Source organism: Meleagris gallopavo, chromosome 1 (genome assembly GCF_000146605.3).
Source record: "Meleagris gallopavo isolate NT-WF06-2002-E0010 breed Aviagen turkey brand Nicholas breeding stock chromosome 1, Turkey_5.1, whole genome shotgun sequence".
In the NCBI taxonomy this organism is placed as follows: domain Eukaryota; kingdom Metazoa; phylum Chordata; class Aves; order Galliformes; family Phasianidae; genus Meleagris; species Meleagris gallopavo.
Window position 1 is genome coordinate 101,842,554 of NC_015011.2, and position 21,816 is coordinate 101,864,369.

Consider the following 21,816-nt stretch of genomic DNA (forward strand, 5'->3'; position numbering starts at 1 on the left):
CAAAATAATTTTAATACTATTCAATATCTTGTTCTCATTCAGTGTAAAATTACACGCAGCTTTCCATGTGCAGTGATGAGCACATGAATCATGGTAATGCAGGCGGCTGACCCACAATCAGATGAGCCACATTCGAAGCCCTGCACACCTCCACATTTCACAGCTGCTTTTGACAGTGAGAAACTTCAGCATCTGAGTTACAGCTGCCAGCAGCTAGATACAGGCACAGAAGCATTTTATACAAAAGCTATTTCCCTTTATTTCTAGCCTGTATTTACGATGCCTCTGTTCCCACAGCTCTGGCCCCCAGGTATATCTCTCTTAATTTTCTTGTTTTCTTCCACATCACCATCCACCATCCCTCTCTGAGCTCTGAAGGCACTGGAAAGCATTATCTGTATCTGCAGCATATCTATTGTCTCCCCGGATCCATTTCCCACAAAAACCGTTCTTCCACTTTGCCCTGTCTTAGTGCATCTTTTAGCTCTTCCTCTTCTTCTTTTGACATGAAGGTTATTTTATTTTATTTTATTTTACACTCAGCCTGGCGCATTTGAAGTTCTGTGCCTCCTGCAGTGTGCCAAACATCTGCACTATCTTCTTGCAGAGCCTTGAAAATTCATGCTGTTAGTTTAACCCTTCCCCCACAAATCTCATTTTGTAGCACGTTGTCCCTGCTGTCAGGTTGAAATGCTTTTTGGATAGTCCTCTGCCAAGCGGGGTGAGAGCACAGCTCTCCTTCCTACCCTTCCCCACGTATTGCTTCTTGCAGGTGAACAGCAGTTCTTTCCCCATGTTCCCAACACCACACCTGCATCTGGGCCTGATATAAATATATAGCTTGCACCAAGAAAACCCTAAGATATAGTTCAGGTCCACTTTTCTGATAGCAATAAAGCCAGCCCTCTCAGCTCATGGGAACTTGTGTACCCCAGCTCATTTAGGACACCATCCAGCAAGTTGGTATTGACAGGACCAAAGGACTCCTGTGTGGACAAGATGGCTTCAGGCTCCACTGACTATTACATCCAGTATATTGACTTACCTACTTTGATACAGAATGCTGCTCTACGTTAAATATTCCAGCAAAACATAGCAGATCGGGAGCATTGGAATTTAACCTTTACAGGACAGCCCATCTTTGTGCCTTTAGATCAGTGGAAGCTTTCCTGATGATCTCTTGGAATCAGCATTTCCCACTAAACTGGTTGACAGTAATAACAACATAAACCAACCAAAAAATCCAAGGAAAACATTGTTCCCAGTGTGCTGCTTGCTTGAGATTATTGAATATAGGTCATTGACTTGTAGGAGCCAGTGCTTTAGACTTTGATTGTCTAGAAATGTATAATAAGTGACAACAGCAAATTCTAATTTGCACCACTCTTTGTGTGCCGCTGGTGATGTCCCAGCCCATTACCATCAGGCCTTGTGGCATCTGTCCTTGCCTTGTGTGACTGTCCAGCTCTCACACGTAGGTCAGGACCATGCCAACCCTTGAACAATATCCTCTCTTCCTGTTTAAATTACAGTTTCTTTCTCTGATAATGTCTCCATTCCATCTTCTTGCTATCCCAGAGTTTAAAATGCAATGAGATAATGCCAGCAGACCACATTTTGCTTTGTTACAGGATGTGAATGCACAGATATGCTATTTTCTGCAAGAGATTAATGTCCCATTGTTAGTACATTCAGAACTGAACCTGATGGGCAGCCCTTGTGGAGGCAATAGCTCAATGAGAGCCACTCTCTAAGTGCTCCAAAACGGAACTCTTTCTTTTTTTGCAGGAGAAGACGTATAAAGTGTATAAATTAAATTAAAAACAGATAAAATAGATTCAGCAGTCTTCCTAGTTAAGCAGAACCTGAAATCTTAAAGAGAAATTTATATTTCCTTCTGATGGATATTTACTAACTTATTTTCAGACAACACAGTATCATAAAATCATTTGAGTTGGAAGGGACCCTTAAAGGTCATGCTGTCCAACTCCCCTTCAATGAACAGGAACATCTACATCAATATTGCTGCTCGTTCTTCTGACTCTGTAAAGTCCTGAAATCTTGTTGAGTGCTGAAATTGCTGCAAGTTCTGTAGTGCCTTCTGTCCCTTGTACTAATTATTAAGGTGGACAGCTTTCAGGATGCAAATTTAACCCATGCATTTTCACCCCATTCTGCTTACCTGCTTAAGGATTTCTGCTGCAGTTTCATGTGAGCAATCAAATATCACGTAGAACTCCTTGCCTTTCTTCATTTCCTTGAGTAAAGGCCGGGCATCTTTATTTCCAGAGGGCAATTGGCGGATTTTGATTTTAATGTTGTATCTAGAAGGGGCTTTGATGAGCTCTTGCAGACGAATTAGACCTGAAAAATGATATACAATTTTACAAACAATCTTTTTGTGCAATCAGTGTTTATTGTCACTTGGAAAGTGTCTTTTATCAGTTCTAACATTTCACGTTTCTAAACTGCTGTCTTCATATTTGCCAACTTATTGATTGATACAGCTTTTCCTTTTCACGATTATACTTTGCTTCAGCATCTGAATACTCTGAAATATGTTTTGAATTTGTTGACTATAGTATATGTTTGCACTGATGCAGTACTGATACTGTGCATTGCAAAAAAGCAGTAGCTGGCAGCAATTAGTATCTCAGTATTAAAGAACAAGAACATAGATTTAAGAAAATACCCTTACTAACTTTCCTACCTAACAGTAAGCATAGTAGATGAGGAGAAATGGTGGAAGGAAACCATTCAATGTCCAGCATCTCCACTGTTGCTCACTTAGAAGCAATGGTTAGCTTGAGTGGCACTTAGCAATGATTATTCTTACTAGGCACCCATACGTCTTTCATTGTCCTCATTTCAGCATACATTGCAATATACCCCAGAGAGGGGAATTCTAATTTTTTTTATCATCAATTTAGAGACAAAAAGCTCAAGGGCATAGTAAAATTAAATGACTTATTTAAGTTCATTCAGCAACACTGAGTCTTAGAAAGTATTGAAATATTTTGAGATCCAGTTCTGTATCTCTAAACACAAGAACATGATTCCTAGTGCTGTTCTTCAGCTGATACAAATCTACAGGACTAATTTGAAGTCAGTGAAGTTTAACCAGTTGAAGATTTGCCCAAGTATTTAAACACAGTGCAATTCTACTAGCTAATTCAGCACTCCTATGCAATTTGTATTGCCTCCAAAAACAAAGTAAGATAGTTAAGAGTTCTTTGAGGTGTGTGATTACAGTCTCCTTCTCATTACCCATGAACTTAATTTTCCAACAAGAAAACTTGTGATCTCCTGCTGTGTGAAAGTAAAAGGCTGTCTTAACAATATGCAGAGAGGGGGAAACAATATGAGCAAGGATCACTTTTTAAATAAAAATCAAACAAATGATGGATATGAAAAAGCTCATTGTTCTCCTGCTGGGAGTTATATATTTGTCTTGTGCATCAATATCCATGGTTCATTGATCCAATGGCACATAGAAGGCAAAACAAAACATCCCAATTTCTTCTGATGTTAGCAAGTTGCTACATATTGCTATGTTGGCTGTTGGCTTCCCTTGTTGGCTTTCACTCAATTTTCTGGCAATGTTTTTTTAAAAAAATAATCTTTCGTTCTGCCTGCAATGCTGGGTTTGTTCTTTCAGGTCTTCAAGTATCAACAATCAATACAGAATATTAAGTATTATGAGTATTCAAATGTAAATTACTGCGCACATTGTGAGATTAGAGCCTGGCTGGAAGCCAGCCTGTGTAAATATGAAACAATTTGAACTCATTATTATGGGGATGGAGTGCATCCTTCCAACACTGACTAACAAGTAGGAGTTTATGTAATCTGTCTGTAAAGCTATAACTTGTTTGTATAATATTCAAGTATTGAATATTCAAGTATTCAACTGTTGACTCAGCCACTATATTGAATGGTGACTCTAACAGGATAGAATTAGTTTTGGGATAAGGGGAGTCCAGCATGTAAGGAATCTCTGCACCCTCAGACTGAGTATTGTTATGTATCTTTGCAGAATCAGAAACTACTTAACTCCCAGCGCAGATGAATTACAAGGGCAGAAGAAAAAGATATTAAACTATCTGCTTCAGCCACACAGGACTTGTGCTTCTCATCAATCAATCATCAGTGTTCTCCTCTTCCTCTTCCTCCTGCTCAACAAATGCAAACCCTTGGACATTATGCTACCGATATTTTATTTGGAACATATCTTGAATGCTAAGTACATAGTCTGACTCCCAGGATCAGGGATGAATGTTTGGGAAAGCACAGTTCCTACAGCAGTCATTTTCCTCTTGCTTATTGAGACTAACCAGTCAGTCTACAATAGTCAGGAGGCCTCAGTGACTCCCTCTGAGGTCTGAAAAAGGAAGTTTCAGCTAGTATGGCAAGGAGTCATAAGTATTTGCTCACTCTCTACAAAGTAAATGATGTGACTTAAGCAGTTTTGCAGGTCTGCACTAGAGCAGGAACTTCAGTACGGAAAATGTTGTAGAGTATAGCCAGGTGAAGCCGCGGTAGCTGAGTGCGAACTTCAAAGAGGCCGAAGATAGTCCTATTGAGAAAAAAGGCACAATTTGGGTCATCAAACCAAAGGTGTAGGGATGGAAACCAGATCTTTAGTACTAATTTTCTTGGCCTATTGTCTCTCTTATCCAGACTTCGGAACTCTTTTTCTTTTTCTTTTAGAAACAGTGTTGGGAATTGTATTTAACATTGCTGGATTCAGTATTTTTCCAACTTGTCTTTTACTGATTTGAACATGAGAAATGGTCTTTTCTGACACAAGCAAAATGTTTAAATATGTGAAAGTCTTTGAATATTTCATATCATTTCACAATGTCTAAAACTGCAGCAAGTTGTGCGTGATATACTTAGGAATTCAAACATACCTAACATGAATGCAGTGCTTTAACAGGCAAATAATCATGCACACTGGTGGTAATAATCATACGCTACTGGTGATAGTGTATGAGTAGAAAGTGTGCACTTCCCCATTTCCCCTTTCTTTTTTTAATAATACATTTCTGTAGTTCATTCTTTCACACTTAAAAGTTAATGAGGTGGTTTTACTGCAATGAGAGAAAATGCTTTTATTAGAAAACCATTAGGATTAGCCAAGTTTGAGCTTTTCTTTGAATGATGCAAATTCAAAGAAAGCAAATTTTGTAAAAATTCAAATTTTGCTCTATGCAATCAGATTGAAATGATATGACAAAAAGATTTGGCTCCTGAGAATCTTAGAAAGCTAGGATAGCTGGCTATCAAATGGAGAAAGTCAGGCATTCTTACAGAAGATGAAGTATTTGATGTGGTTGCCCTTCTCACCCTCTGGTAGGTTAAAATAACAGGATTCAGGGAAGATGGAATAGGTACGAGGCAGAGCCAAACCTGCACTGAAGGCAGTATCATTGCTGTTGTTTGAGCTTTGACAACTGAACTGGAGTTATGTGTCTGTTACAGATCAATGTGCAAAATACCATTACGCAAAACTGAGATACTGGAATGGATCTATTACAAACAAAATAAACCACGGAAAAAGATGCATAACCAGCTCTGGCATATAGAATGGTAAACCGTAATTTATGGTACCCAAGATTGGGATGTGCAGTGCTTGACGTACAATGCACTCTTTAGCAAAGTTTTGTTGGACTGTTTTAAAACTAGCAGAGAAAACTCTTTGCCTTACACAGGCGAGGCATTGTACTTGATATAAATTAATGCCTTTAAATTAATTAATAGACAGAATTAAGGCTGATTACGGCCTAGGTACTCCAATTGAGTTATGCTTAATATGTAAAAAAGGAGGTCAGTCTCAATTTTAAAAAAAAAAACATTGGCGTAGGAATTTTATTTTCCCTTAGTATTAGAAAACTATAGGCGATAAGGAGTAAACTGTGAATTTTAAAGGGAGTAAACCATGGGATCTTTATCCTATGCTCAGAAGCCATTACTTTGCTATCTAGAAAAATAATTTTGGCTGAAAGTCCAATACTTTGACTGAAAGTCCATCTTCCAATGGCACAGAAAGGACAGCAGTTAGAAATAAGTATCAGCTATAGTGTATTTTATTGTTCTACTTATACTGAGGGCTGAGAGACAAGAGGGTAAAAATCTGATTGACTTAACTCAGGAAAAATGAAGGAATTTTTCTAATATGATTTTGGAATAAAATACAAGCTCTAAAGTACCATAGGTCCCTTTGTAAGAGACAGTAAAGTTGTTTAGCATGGTATGTAGAAGACAAAAGTTGCTAACATTTCTGTGTTTGATAAGAAGCAGGATGAGTAAGTACTTCCTATTGCAAACACAATTTTCAGCATTGTTGGTTCCAGATTTTCTAGATTTGTTTATATGAAATTTGCTTATCATTGAAAGTCCTGTAGAGCCTGCTGAGTAGATTACTAACACTCAACCATTTATTTAATAAACTTTAAATAAATTACAGAACGCCAGAAGTATGTCAATATTAAAAAGCGTGTATGAGATGATATGTAATAATTTACCCTTAAGTGTCAGCAGTGGACAAATTAGGAACAAATCTGATGTGGTTACAAAATGCTGAAGAGCAAAATGTTGGATCTATATTAAAAGGCACACTGAGCTGCCAAGGAAAGATAGCTCTGTATCACACTAATTTTCTTTGTTTGGTGTGATAAATTCTGTTGATATAGGCAGCTTCCTAGATGTACAGCACTTGTCCCCTCCTGGGAAGTGCCCATCTTCATATGTCAACCTGCTTATAAAAAATTCAGATTGTAAGATATTCATTTGCCCGATCACAAAAAGTAGATGTCAATGAAAAAGATTTACTAAACAGTAAAGATCCGTGAAGGCTAGTAGTAGGTTTTTCAGAAATTTGTTATGCTTTTGTCTCTGTATTCATTCCAAAATCAGCACCTGGAGAAAAGTTATGGCTGAAAAACTGTTGGATTGCAAAAACTGGCAGGATGTTAAATACTGTTTGAGATAAGGAGGGTAAGCATAAGTGATTCAGATCATTAGGAAGCATGAGTTCACTGAGATGAACTGATTTTTATCACTGCACAAACCTGCATTTCTCTTGGTGGAAGCGTGCATGTGGTGATAAAAGGTGAATTACAGGAGACAGGGGGAAACCTCAGCTTAGCAGACAGGCATGGTATGTGGCCTCTGTGCCAGAGGTGGTTGTGATGGCATGTGGGCTTAGATCAGTATTGCAGTGTGAAGGATGAAAGCAGGGTTTTCAGTATTCAAAGCAGACCCTTAAACTGGAAGCAGGGCTGATCTGCAACCTCCGAAACAACCTGAGTATGCACCATGGGAAGTTCAGTGTTACAGCCATTAATTCATGGTTTAATTAGGAAAGAAGCTGCTTTTCACATACAATTTGTCTCAAAGAAAAAAAAAAATCTTTGGATTTTTTCCTACTTGTAGTATAAAAATGACAAACATGAGAGATGAGAACTAAAAAAAGCTCTAGCTAAATGGTGTCAATTTAAACTCAAACCAAAGAATATTTACATTGATCAAAGTTGACCTCTTTTCTTCCCTGACTTCATGTTAATAAGATGATTGATGATTAATTTACTTTGGAAATATCCCTGCAAATGAAGTCTCTTTCATATCAATCAATTTTTATAACTGAATATGTACACAACACTTGGTGTTTTGGAATGCTAATTTGCTATTGGGGTAGACTGAAAAAGATCTTTCTTTGTTTACCTCTTGGTATATTTTTGCATATACTACTAGGAGCCCAAGAGAAATCCTGCTGATCTAGACCATCTTAGTATAGATGCAAGAAGTCTGCTGTGGTAAACACAGCTTGACTTGCTCCTTCTTTTCTACCTTCAGCACGCTGGTATATTCTGAGTCTAAGGTGAGCAGAATAGAATACTGGCATTGAAATCTACCTCTGGTATCCAGCAGGAAATGTGCTTCTTATGTCCTGTCAAATGTATACAAATAAATATATCTTTTCTAGTGTTAAAATTATTGTGTTTTCTGTTGTTTTCTGTTTGTTTTTTTTTTAGCAGAGTTCTATTTTTTGGACATGTTTTTGCAATTTGACTTTAACATAGATTTGTTTGGATTGGTTTTATTTTGTATACTCCCTTTAAAGCCTTGTGTAGATGCTTTCGCAGCTCAGCCAACATTGTTTTATGCCAATACTGAAGAACCAACTTGGACGTCCATAGAGCTCTAAAAGGGCAATATTTATGTGGGCAAGGGGAAGAGAAAGGGAAATGCAAGTCTAAGAGCAGGGCTGACTGTAAAATGCTTACTTTGCATCAGTGACTGCTAATGCATAACAGAATTTTCCAAAAATGCACATGGTTTTCTACATCTACATCTTTACTGTAAAAAGATGGTGTTGAAGGATGGGAGTGAGAATAACTGGTATGTTCTAGCCACCCCACTGTAAAATGCTGCTGGAGGTAAAAGATCTACCAATAGCTAAGGTCATGTAGCAACACAATCCACAGTTGGTTTCACCTCATTTATGTCTTCAGCACTCTGATCTCACTAAGATCTTCCAAATGGGTCACTTCACACAATCAGCAGAGGGAATTTTAATAGAGAGTTCATTGAAAAAGAGGATTTTCTATTGACCAATAAAGATCAATTAAAAAAAAATGTTGGGCATTGTAGATAGAGCAGAGCTTTGGTCTGTGCTTTTTCAGCGTTTCCATTGGGCTAAGATAGGCAGTGCTGGTTGTGGTGCATCCATTAGCTGTTGGCCAGCCTTTGTCTGGATTGTCCTAAGTCCAGTCCAGCATTCCTGATGCTGTGGGTCCTCAGCAAACTCACAGTGGAGTTTGTGGTTTCTTCCTGTAATTATGATTTCAGGGCTGTGTCATTTCAGCCACCCGTATGATGTTTAGTCTTATCCATTGCTTAGACTGCAAAAAAGCTGCATATTTCTCTAGCTCAAGGATTACTCCATTGGCTCTGTTTTCTTCATGTCAGCAGATATGATGTTTCCAAGAAAATCTTTTCTGCTGCTTAGAAAGTGACCTTAATGTAACTTAGTGTCTTGTGAAAAAACAAAAACAACAACAACAAAAAAACAGGTGGTATGCTTTGCTTAGTATTTCCCACATTTTGATGGGAGAGCTATAGATCTTTCTGAGTCTTAAATGGTTTGCTTACTTGTAAACTTCTTCTTTTGAACTCCAATTATGGACAATCTGTGACAGAGTATTCACTGCTGGAGAGATCATACTCTCTGCAATCATGCATGCAATAAATTTTGATGTATTATCTTGCTGGATAGGACTGCTTCTGAGAAAACTTTGGAATGTAACTAGTTCAATGATCAGAAGAGCGAGTAGATTTTTCAGAAACAAAGTCTCTTCTCTCTCCAGTGAGGGAAATTGCACTGCTTGTTATATTTTGGTTGTTAGTACAAGAAGTGGTATCAGCTACAGGAATAATAAAGCCTAGATAATTAAAGACATACAAAAGTGGCTTGGATTGCCTTATAACATCAGTGTTCTTGCTCAATGTCTGTGTATTAAAAAAGTGAAAGTCATAGTCTCTGATAAAGTTTGAAATCACTTCTTCCCAGGAATGAGTTTGTTATTCTCTTCTTGTTATCATTTATTTGTTTGTTTGCTATATGAATGAAAGGGATGCTTAACTGATATTCTTTGTCCATGGTATTTTAATGGACAACTGTAACTACTGCTTTTCCACAGAGGAGGTTCTTGTGATAAAGAAGGAATGATCTTATCTAAGAGTTCCAAGCTGACAACATTTACACAAATTTTAACTTTCAGATTCAGGATTTGGTACCCAGCTGACAAGTGGATTTGCTGAGAGAGTTCCAAGGAAAAAGATAATCTCTATGTTAAAAATGCTGCAGTTTAAACTTTTACTTTGTAAATGCATTCTTTTTAAGACCCTCAGTGGAAATCCCTAATCAGCCCCACCCTAGACTATTTATCAGTTTGAAGCTGATATTGGTTCCACAAATAAGAAACAAAAGATGACATATTACCAAGAATTTTGGAGCTACTTCCGGGTGACTTCTTAAGTTTGGATGAAACGAACAGCTTTGCAGAAGCCATAGGCACAGAAGCCTAACTGCTCCTTAACAGATCTTTTTCTTTTGTATTTGCTGCAAGTACTCCAAACTGAGCTATCACAGGCACTTCTGTCACAGAAGTTATTTATGTACATTCATTAGCTGAAGCACTTGTCTTGCAGTGCACCAGTGCTACTTACCTGTGCTGTCTTCATATACTACTGTCACTATTTTCCAGTTGTAGTATAGTACAAGATCCAAAACTGCTCTGCTGATGGCTGCATAGTCTGGGTAGAGGTTGATATAAAATGCATCCTTGTGATCAACCGTAGGGTGTTTCCATCGGGTCTGAATATGCGGGACTTCAAGTGCATTGCAAATAGACTGCACAGCGCTGACCGAGGAGCTGTGGGATGGTCCAAACAGAGCAGCTACACCAAGAGCAAGTTGATCACATGCTGCAGGGAGAGGAAGAAGCTGTTAGTCAGCAAAAGCAGGTAACTCGTGTAGCATTTCTTGAGACCACTTATTCTCCATCCATGTCCACCATTTCAAAGTGACTATGAGTAAACTTGTTATTCGAAAACCTACCTGTAAATAGTTCCTGAAAATGGCTTTGCTGATTAGCATTATATCCTAGAACAAGCTTGCTACACATAAAAACCAAAACAGCTCAGCTCACCATTGACTTCAGATCACATTGATTCCTGAATTACTTTTCTCAGAATGGCATTTTCCTGGAGAAACCAGGAGCTTTTCATTATTGGCTTGCCAAAGAGACGTTGCATGAATTAACTTTCATGGCAGTATGTCAGGGAATACATTCATGGAATCACAACAGACACTATTACAGATTCCCCACCATGACTGGCAAGCTACTACCTATGCGAGTTGCTTTAATTTCAAGCTAATAAAGTAATATAAACAGCAAAGGGCATTATGATTTATGGCACTCCATAATCGGTGTTTACAGAAGAAGCAATAAAGCCTAAAGGCATGAGTAACAACATGAAGAAATAAAGAGCCAACATCACTGACATTTTAATATCTTTCCAAATCAGTCAAATGCCATTATCAACAGTCTTCGTTCTCCTTATGTCTATATCCAATGCAGTTAATATTTCCAGCAAGAGAATCTCTCCTGTAGGTGTATTTTCATTTCTTTTCCTCTCCCATGTGTTTTCAGGCTAATTGACATGAGATGAAGGAATATTAACTACTTTTGTCCATTTTTATAATTTACTGCAGATGTTTCTGATGAGGTCTGTATGGACTGGGACAAAGCCTTGCAATGAGCTGCTGTGTTGCTCTCTTTGTAAGGTACCTCTGTTGAAAGTCTGGAAATCTCTGCTATTGGACTAAATACTAAGTATCTAAACACCCACAATGAGCAGAGGTTTTTAAAATTAATATTTAGTTATCTAAGAGTAATAAAATAGAACAGAAAATCAATTATTTTCTGTTTTCAGCCCACAAATGGATGTCTTACAGATGACATAATATGCACAGGCTTTCAAAGTTTAATTCAGAAGCTTGCTGAAAAGATAGCAAGTTTTAATGTGGAAATTAATAAATAATTAAATAAATAATATCAATAATTCATACCAAGAAGAAATTTCTATTGTCTGCATGGATTCCTTGTGCTTATAGACTTTCAAAAATATTTGTAATTATCTCTTTCCTGCAGACGTAAATGGATAAGGTACTGAGGTATTTTCACAGAAATCACAGAAGAGGTATTCACTGTACAGAGAATCTAAAATCTTCTCAGGCTGGATTGTATGGATTACAAACGCAGCATATTTCATTTTCGACAGCATATAGTATCATCATACTTGATATTTGAAAAAATGCATGATTTAAAGCTATCTTTGATGTTTTGCTTTTTTTTCCCCAGTATTCAATATTGCTTAGGAAACTGGAGTCCCATGAGGAGAATTTAGTACCTTAGTCATTTGAAAGGCAGCTTTCTTACATGATTTGTTTATTTGCTAGTATTCTTTTGCCTAATAGAAAACATATCTTTTAACTTTCTGTGAACACATTTCGCAGCATTCACAGAAACAGATGCTATAATGAACTGCAAAGCACATGTGCAAAGTCTTGGCAACTTATGGGTCTTTTCCAGGACTTGCTTGCTTGAGATTGCATGCACACCATATAATTCCAGGAACTAGGCTCCTGAATATATTTTAGCAAACTTCAAGACTGCCTCCTAGAGGTGAAGAAATACACTGTGCTTAAGGAAAGTTACGGAATTTTTTCCTCTTTCTGTTTTACTCTGGAAGTAAATTAGACACAAATAATTGGGCCATCATTTTCCCTCTGGGAACAACAAAAGAATAAGCAAAAAATTCAGAGCTTGTCCAATCCTTGTCATACAGTTGTTGTAACAAAAGAATTGCACTCATATCTCTAACCCACTGAAGTGTTAATATTTCAGGACTGAGAGAGTACTGGCCTCTGCTCTTTAAAGTAGAAATCATTTGTTATGAATAATGGATATCTGTGTGCATGTGCTAATTATGGGTTGTGATATCCCACTGTGCTCCTTGTTAGGTAGTGATCATTTTCTGCAGAATTCCAGGTGGCAAATCTGTTTTTTGGAAAGAAAAACTGGTTAGTCCTGCCACCTTCCATCTGGGGCTCTTAGCATGCAGACAGGATGTAGGTGTTTCATCAGAAACTAGATGACAAGTCCAACTCCATCTTGATTCTTAGTTCATGTAACTTTGAAATATAAAATTTTTTGTTAACATTTGTATACATGTATTACAACTGGAGGAGAAGAAGAGATCAGGGTGTGGAAACATGGTATGGAACAGAGATATGTTACTGACACAGTAATTGAGATAATTACCTCTTCTCGAAGCTTCAAAACTATCAAAAAGGTTAATTCTCTGGATGTCATAGGTTAATGTTGTATTAGGCATCAGTGTTCTGTTTCTATTAATGTTGGTGACTGCAAACTTGAAAGCCAATTCTTCAATATTAACAGGCTCATTTTCCACAGTTTCAAAGATCCCTCCTGTTGATAGAGATAAAGGAGAAGTATTATTCACCTCTTCATCACTGTACATAAAAGAGAAAAATAAATTATGAGCAAAAATAGGTTGTGTTCATGAAGGAAAACAATTAAAATCACAGTTAAAAGCACTAAAGCAAAAGCACATTGGATCATTAGCTTTTATCTACAATGTCACTGTAGGTTAGCTTGATATTATGAATGTTTGTTAGACAAACATCTGTGAAAGATAATGCGTGCTTATCATTCAGGTTTCCTAAAGTAAAATGCTTAAATGTTTGTTAAAACTTCTGTTGAGTTCCCAACTAAAAACATAGTGGTATTCATTGGTTTTGTTTGCCCTGCTCATTCTAATCTATGTTTAGAGATGCAACTCGGATACGTTGGAGATGTTTTCTGAAGTGCACACATCCTGGCAGTACAAGTTCCATGTTTACAGTTAGCAGCTTGAGGAGAAATCGACTGGAAATTTCCTCTTGAGGTCTTTGCCTTAGAAGGGCTTGTTTTGTTGTTGTTACTTATACTTTGGGCATCACTGTTTGCCATTGGTGAATGGCTTTGCTTATTCAAAGATCATTAATGTATAAGATGAATTTGTTATAAAACATAACTGAGCCACACTGCTCCCACAAAAGATTCTAACTCTGTGCCAAAGAGGCAAGTGATGTTGCCAGGGGTGTAATGTCTACTAGTACTAATATGGAACTGATTTAGAAATCCCCTTGCAAGGACAGTGCTGCATCTATCACAACTGCTTTCAGCTTCTTCCTCTAAACTCCTAATATCTGCTTCAAACTATTTGAACAATGAGATTGTCCCAACCCATTCTGTACAATTTCAGTCAAGCAACTGCTCTTTGAGCTCTGTTCAATTTGTCAGAACTCATTTTTTATCTTTCAAACTGAAATTGAACGTACTTTTTGATCCTTGATAAAACAAATGATGTGAATCAGAACTTTTCTTTAACATGGAAGCAAGTAAAGAACCAATTTTAATTTTAATTTTGGAAGCATTACCAATTGTTTTCTCATATTTTCTAAGCTCAAGAAGGTGGCTACGTTTCAAGTAAACAGGCTGTCCCACTTAAACTGGGATGTCTACTCCCCCTAGCCTCTGGAGATTATATAATGCCAACAACACATTCAGACTGTCTGGAAGTATTGGAATTTGATGAATGCGTAACAAACACAGCTAATTTGAAAAAAATAGCTCCTTTAAACAGCAATTTCCAGCTTCAGTACTTGATTTTGCAAGTATAATTTACTAATTTAGTGCAAGTCACTAGAGAATACTTTGGATTTCTCTGTTTCATATTTTCACATTTCCCCATGTGAAATTTGAGCTTTAGACATCGCTTAATATTTCCTGAGCATCAGAATGTATTCAGCTAATGCAATTTTGACGTCACCAATGTAGGAGTAGTGCAGTCATTAGCTGACAATCAGAAAATGGAAACACAGCAGAATTAAAACCTGTTTTGAATTTTAACTCAGCAGTGAAAATACTGGAGGCTATTAAACCCAAGTTATAATTTCTAGTCACTCTCAAATACACAACATCTCTCAACATCTCTCAAAACCATGTATAACAATACCTTAACACAACTTTAGAAATTTTGCCAATTTAAGCAAAGTTTTCTTTTATTATATGTATTTCAGACTTGCATTTTAGCTATGTAGTTCTTTCAGAGCCTGTAATTCCTCATTACAATAATAATGATACCAGAAAGTTCACCTCTTTTCTGGTTTACTAAAATTTACTTTTCCATCTCTCATCTAGGGAACACAAGTACTTTCTGTTGACCATAATGCTGTTTAGTCTTGAGACAGCAATGTACAATAGTTATGTTTTGTTTGGACCTGCACTAGAATTAGCAGAACGTTATTTCATATGGCAACGTGGAAAACAATTATTATTATCAATAGCCTAAGATAACATTCCATTCAGTCAGGGTATTGTTAGCAAAAAATCTTTTCCATCATGGAAACTACTATTGTGCTGTGATTGTTCTAGTTACTTGTTTCTTTGTTTATTTAACTTAAAATAACATCTTTCAACCATCTTGCAGTAGTCTTTGTGTCCTATATATACCACAAACACAAGAACTTTTTCATTTCAGGACAAGGACTTTTTCCAGCCCGATAATCAGTCACCTATTAAATTGAGATTAATTTTAATTAATGTATATTCAGGAGCTATTTATAATTCATTAGCAAATTTTTACAGAATTTTTGATTGTTTCCCTTAAAAGAAGAATAAGGATTCACTGGGCAGGGGGGAGGAGTGGAGGGAAGTGAGGAGTGACGGAGAGTGAAGATTTTGCTAAGCAAACAAATCAAAACTGAATATATAACATCACATAAACTTCAAATGTAATCAGATATATTTCTCTGAAAGTCAGATGTACAGTCAATATGTTGGTACACGTTCAACATATTTTCAGGTGTTCTTTTATACATGTTAACATAGCAGTAATGCACTGATAGAGAACTTCAGTTCTCTGGATAGATCTGCATAAGAATAGGACCGATAGTCATAATTACATGCATGAATTAGACTTCATAGAATCATAGAATCATAGCATGGTTTGGATTGGAATGAACCTCAAGGAATCACCTTATTCCCACCCCCCTGCCATGGGCAGGGACATCTTCCATCTTCCACTGGGTCAGGTTGCTCAAAACACCATCCAACCTGGCTGTGAATGTTTTCAGGGAGGGGCAATCACAACTTCTCTGGGCAACCTGTGCCAGTGTCTCACCATGTTCCGGATGACAAGTTTCTTCCTAGTATCTAATCTTAATCTATTCATTTTTAGTTTAAAGCCATTACTCCTTGTCCAATCGCTACACTTTCAGATAAAAAAAGTTGCTCCCCACCTTTCCTGTGGGCTCCCTTTAGGTACTTGAAGGCCCCAGTAAGGTCTTCCCAGAGCCTTCTATTCGCCAGGCTGAACAGCCCCAAAATTCTCAATCTGTTTTCACAGGAGAGGTGCTTCTATTCTCTTATTTTCATGGCCTCCTCCAAACCCGCTCCAACAGCTCCACATTATTCATGTGTTGAGGGCCCCAGACCTGGACGCAGCACTTCAGAAGGGCCTCACGAGGGCAGAGCAGAGAGGGACAATCCCTTCTCTGTCCCTGCTGGCCACTCCTCTTGTGATGCAGTCCAGGACACAGTTGACCTGTGCTGTGAGCACACACTAGAGGATCTGGTTGAGTCCCTCATCAACCAATACCCCAAGACCTTATCCACAGGGCTCTCCTTCAGCCATTCTCCTAAACTGGAACTGTTAAACACAATGCCATTCAGAGTCTCTGAAAGCTGCTTCTTCCTTGCCCCCACCACTCATAGGATGGTCTCCTAAGTATGGAGACCACTGACATCACTATTCCAAGCCACTAAATGTTTACTTGGCTGTCTATTCTCCTGATAACACCCTGAAGGAAGCACTAAAAGGAGTATCCTGCTGCCCATGAACAAACTCCATGATATAGTTAATGAAGGAAATCATTGTATGCTGTGAGTGAAGTTTGAGAAAAGCCAGAACTGCTACCTATTTGAGCTTGATTTTTTCTGTTGGGACCTATGTGTGTAAAAAGAGCCAAATCAGCCTATAAATTTGCATCACAAACAAAGCAGCAGATACAGTCATAGAATCATAGAATTGTTTGAGTTGGAAGGGACCTCAAAGGTCATCTAGTCCAACTCCCTGCAACGAAGAGGGTCTGTTCCATACAGTCGTGTTTTCATCTGTGTATTCTTAATGAAATCCAGCCATTTATTAAATCGTTTCACTTCTCTCATGTTCTGTTGATAGCTTGACATCAAGCTTAGAATTTATTGTAAGGTTCAGGTTAAAAGAGAAAGAGCAGATTAACTGACAAGTTTGACGAAGAATATTTTTGTCAGATTATTCATTTAAATAAACAACATTTTAAAAACAAATTAGCCAAAGGATTGTACAAGGGAAAGAAAAAAAATCAATGTTCACTCAAGATACAAAAGATGCTAAAGAAATGAGGCTGTTTCTTCTAGGCTCAAAAATAAGCACTGCCATTCAAGGTAGGCTGTTGGTAGCATTTACTAGGACAAAGTCCTCCCTTTCATCTTCCTCCCTTCCATCCCAACTGTTCTTTGAAACAAGATGTACTCTCATGCATCGTAGGCCAACCAAATGCTTCTTAGTCCTGGCTGAGGCAGACCTACCTTTCCTTCAAGAGCAATGGGCATGGCTTAGCCTCCCCAGGGCAGTGGGCACAGCCCCAAGTTCAAGAAGCATTTGAAAAATTCTCTCAGGCATGGAGTTTGAATTTTGGATGATCCTGTGTGGAGCCCGGAGTGAGACTCAATGGACATCGTGAGTTGCTTCCAAGTTGTAATATCCTATGATTCTGTGATTCTGCACTGGCACTGTGTTTGCACCCATGATGGGTGGTTTCAGACTCCTGAATCACAAGAAAGCTGAGTACTCAAAGCAAGCTGAGTACGATAACTATAGCAGCTGATTTGGTTCTCGTGGATGTAAACACTTCTCAGTCGCTGAGCCAGCAGACACAGCTGAGGAGCATTCCCATGCTCTGATCCCACATGCACTGCTGCTCACAGACTCTGGAGAGGCAAAGGCAGACCTACATTACTTGATCTTATTGTATGCAAGGAGCAACTCCCTCAGCCACACATAAGAACTGGGAGAGCCAGTAGTCATGTTCATTTAACAAAGAAACCAGCTTCAGTGCACAATGTGTGTGAAGAAACCTTTCGCTTTCTGCATTTACTTTACAAAGTCATGTATCAGAGACCGAAGAGAAAAGCTTTATATGCCCCAGCTTCTAATTTAGCTGGGGAAAGTAAGAGGAACATGCCTACTTGGCTAATCTTCCTCTAATAGAAACAAGATCTGAACCATGAGTGACTGCTCTTCAGACAACAGCAAGGTTCAAGTCAAACTGACAAATATGACAAAGCATCATTCCCATTCATCCTTTGAAGGAAAAAAAAAAAGCTACAGCAAGTAAAATGTCAAAAATACAAAAGCACACCTCAGTAGACACCTGAAAAAGTAGCTCCAGCCCTTCTGAGCAAGCAAGTTCCAGTTAATGGGGGTCATCATACAGTGAGAGAGTTTTAGAAAAGGTCATGACTGAATCAATTTCCATACCATTCAACGGATATCAACGTTTCACTTCAAGACAAGGCAGAACTCAAAAGCCTGTTATTGGAAAAATTCTCTGTCCCCATTTTAAAATCTGCCATGAACAGTAACAGCTAAAAGTTGTTGACCTTTCTGATGGCAGTTATTGACCTATCTCTCCAGGCTTTTTTGGTTGGATTTCCTCAATGCAAAATATCTCAAACAAATTTCAGCCCCAGTGCAGCAGATCTAGTATCTAGTTCTTTTAGCTGCATATGTGCAGAGTTGCCTGACAAGACGTGAATGAATTTTTGTGATTTCAATCATCTTTGATGCCTTCAAAATTAAATGCAAACTTCTGAAAATATTTTTTAAAACTATATTCTCCTTGCAGACAGATTTTCTTTACCTATTCCACAGCTAAGAATAGTGTTTTAATGCACTGGTTTTTTTGTTTGTCTGTTTTTTACTCCCTATTGAAGTACTTCAAAAAAGCCAAGAGGAATGAATGTAGGCTCACAGAAATAGCCCTAATAGCTTGCAAAACAGAGGTGTGAAAATACAACTGCTTTTGAAGGAGGTCTGTGTTACGCTCTGACACCTAAAAGAGACTGAAAGAGAAAAAACATGTTCATCCCTTAAACCAGCCTGAAATCCAATGGTTGCCATGGATATGCCGAAACAGCAGCTATTTTTCAAATTTAGATCTTGCTCTGGGACACTCTTACACTCATATATTCATTATCTCGGTGCATAAACTTCAGATTTCCCAAATAAATTTTCTGCAACTCTCCCCAGCTCACTGGTGGCTCCATGAGGCAGATCTGCATCCAGTCTTCTACACTGAACCAGCGGTCAATCTCCTTTGCACACTGGAAGGCTGCTGTGTGTATCAGCTATTGAACTGCATATTGAACTATTGAATTCTTTATCACCAGAGTAATTCTTTCTACTTTTTGACCAGTGGAAAATGTTGGCAGCGTGGGCAAAAAATGTGTTCATGTTGTTAAAATAGGGAAAAGAATTGCTGAGTACAAGATTAAATTTTCAAAGACCATAAGTCGAGCCGCCACTAGACATGATGAGATTTTAAAAATATGTTGCCTGGATTTTTATTTACTGACAAATTTTCATCCCCTAGCATACTATCTTGGTCCTAGAGCCAGCATTTCCAGCCCCTTAAGTTGCAGCACAGCTATTCATACATGCACATCACTCCAGATGTGAGCATACTAGTACTAATTACAAGTATTTTGATATTATGACAGAAATTAAAGCAAGAAACAGGAGGAGTTAATAAACCTGAAAGCTGCTATGTTGTTTATGTTCTATTGAGGTTCTACACTTTAAAAGACTTCTATTTGAAAGCAAACATGCTGACCATGCAGTAAGAAATGTTTGCAATATTAAAAGGTACAACCAAAGAGCAATGGAAAAATACTGATAGCAGCTAAGATTTTTCTCATAAAGACACAGGAATTTTTCTTCTCCCTAGAAAAAAATGTGTTTTTCTATGATTCACAGCTTGCTTCAGTCAAGGATAAAACTAAGATTCTACATGGTTGATATCCAGGTTTCCTTGCTCAGAGGCATACTTGTTTCATAGCTTAACACTGATATGCACCTTCTCATTGGCCTGGGATGAGCCCTTTTTGCACAGGGTGACACTCTCATTCAGTAATGTGGAGGCACGTGGCTCACTGAAAGGCACTGCTTCATCTCTGAAGCTTTGAGCCACTGGAGCCTCACAAAGGCATTCTGGTCCCACAGCATGCAGGCGATCCACTAGCAGGATTTCCAGAAACATCTGAACATCTACATCCCAGGGGACTGCTGCTTTGAGAAGCCTCTCCTCCTACACACAGTACCATCTGAACACCATGGGGTCCACGAAACCTCATTAAAACCCACCTGTTAGACACTGAAGAGAAGTGAGAGTTAAAATCCGAAGGACTGTGCAGCTATGTGTCAACTGGCTTCCCGAAAGAGAAGCTGTTGCTGATGCCAAGTTAATGCAAGAAATTCAGAAAGCCAAATTAACATACATTTTGTCCTTGCTCCCTATGAGTGCACACATGGACTCTCAGCGCTCTGCTGCCCAAATTGGGCCCACACACAGCTCTCATGCTCGAGGTGTGGGACTGAAATGGAGCAAGGCAAAACAGTACTTACAAAGGGTTTTTCTGCAGGTTATATTCACTTGTGTAAAGTGCTGCTGGGACTGAAAGCACTTACTAGAAAACATCCCAAATACTTGCTCTGCCTTTGTCTCTTAGCAGAGGATGTTTTCTCCTCTGCCATAAGGTGCCCGACCAAGAGGCAGCGTAAATGTACTCATCACAGAGCTAAAGCTGGTGTTCATTTTACAGGGAAAGAATAATCAAATGAGTTATTACTTACAGGCTTACATTTTAAAAATATCTTTCTTTTTAAAGCTATCTCACTGATTGTGTAAGATTACTTCAGAAATTGGTTATTAACTCCAATTTATATATGACCTAAAAACTACTCTGTGTATGTGTGAATTTGAAGAAAAAAGAAAAAAGTTTCTCAGAAATAATCATTAACAATCACAGTCTTATAACCAACAATAATTGCATTTTGTATTTACAAATCCAGACTGAAATGGGCTTACTCCCCGAGGTTTTAATGGAATTAAATGCATGGGTTTTGCATGAGGCTCATGGAATATAAACTAAACACATTAGTATTCTTTGCACAGGTGAATTTAGCCTTGCAATGGGGACTTCCAAGTTAGGCACATATTATCATCCTCATTTTACAGACAGTGAAGCTGAGAGCTCGAGTGACTTTTCTACCATCATTCCCTCTTCAAACTGTTCAAACCCTACTTTGGAACTCTTCCACACATTGCTCTCTGCTTCAGCCTTTCCCTGCCTTTTGGAAGCTCCCATCCTTACCTTGGCATTTGCCATCTTCACATTCACCCAGCTTGGTTCCTGTCCAGCATGCCTTTGATTTCCTCCTATATACCCTGCCAAGTGTCACAGCCATCTCACTACTGCTGCCAGTTCCTGAATCTGGAACATGATCCCTCTGCAATTCTTCATCCTGCTGTGACCTCCTCCTTTTGGGATGCATGACAAACAATACTGAAAGCACATATCCTTTCCCTGCTCTAACTGCATTATTTCCAGACATCAAAATAAAAAATAAGAAGAGGAAATGGGCACAAAAAGGAAAATCATGCTTTGGTCCTCAACAGGAACCCCCATGTCTGTTTTTATAATCTCTGTAGCTGCAAGTTTCTACAAACTACAAGAAATCCACAACCAAACTGGCAGAGAAGGACGGGCTATGGGGGGCTGAGGTGAAAGTAACATTTTCCTTTCCATGACTGTGTAACAGGATCAAAAAACTGAAAACCGGGGCAGGTTCATGACCTGCAACCTTGTGCAGAAAGAAAAGGGTGAAACCAAAGTGTCAAAGTCAGCAAATGTGAGGATTGGGTTTGTTTGTGAGGTTAGATTTGTTTTTAGAAAGGTCATTGAATATTTGACAAACTAATACTCCAAGACTCAAAACTGAATGACTGAAATCCACTTCCTGGGGCTGTGTTTAGGACCTGAGACTACTCTGTAGCCTCAGTAGAATCTTTGCAAT

The 21,816-nt window shown here is 38.3% G+C and overlaps 1 protein-coding gene across 1 annotated transcript in view; it reads right to left on the bottom strand.

The window, feature by feature from the left end:
- Nucleotides 1-21,294, bottom strand: part of GRIK1 (glutamate ionotropic receptor kainate type subunit 1) — an 81,491-nt gene extending 60,197 nt beyond the window's left edge. Inside the window, exons 1-4 of the mRNA XM_031555901.1 lie at nucleotides 21,114-21,294; nucleotides 12,894-13,061; nucleotides 10,234-10,491; nucleotides 2,183-2,364 (exon numbers count right to left, since the gene is read on the bottom strand). Coding sequence (XP_031411761.1) covers nucleotides 2,183-2,364; nucleotides 10,234-10,491; nucleotides 12,894-13,061; nucleotides 21,114-21,294 — 789 coding nt within the window. The remainder of the gene's footprint in view (nucleotides 1-2,182; nucleotides 2,365-10,233; nucleotides 10,492-12,893; nucleotides 13,062-21,113) is intronic.
- Between the last annotated feature and the right edge of the window lie 522 nt (nucleotides 21,295-21,816).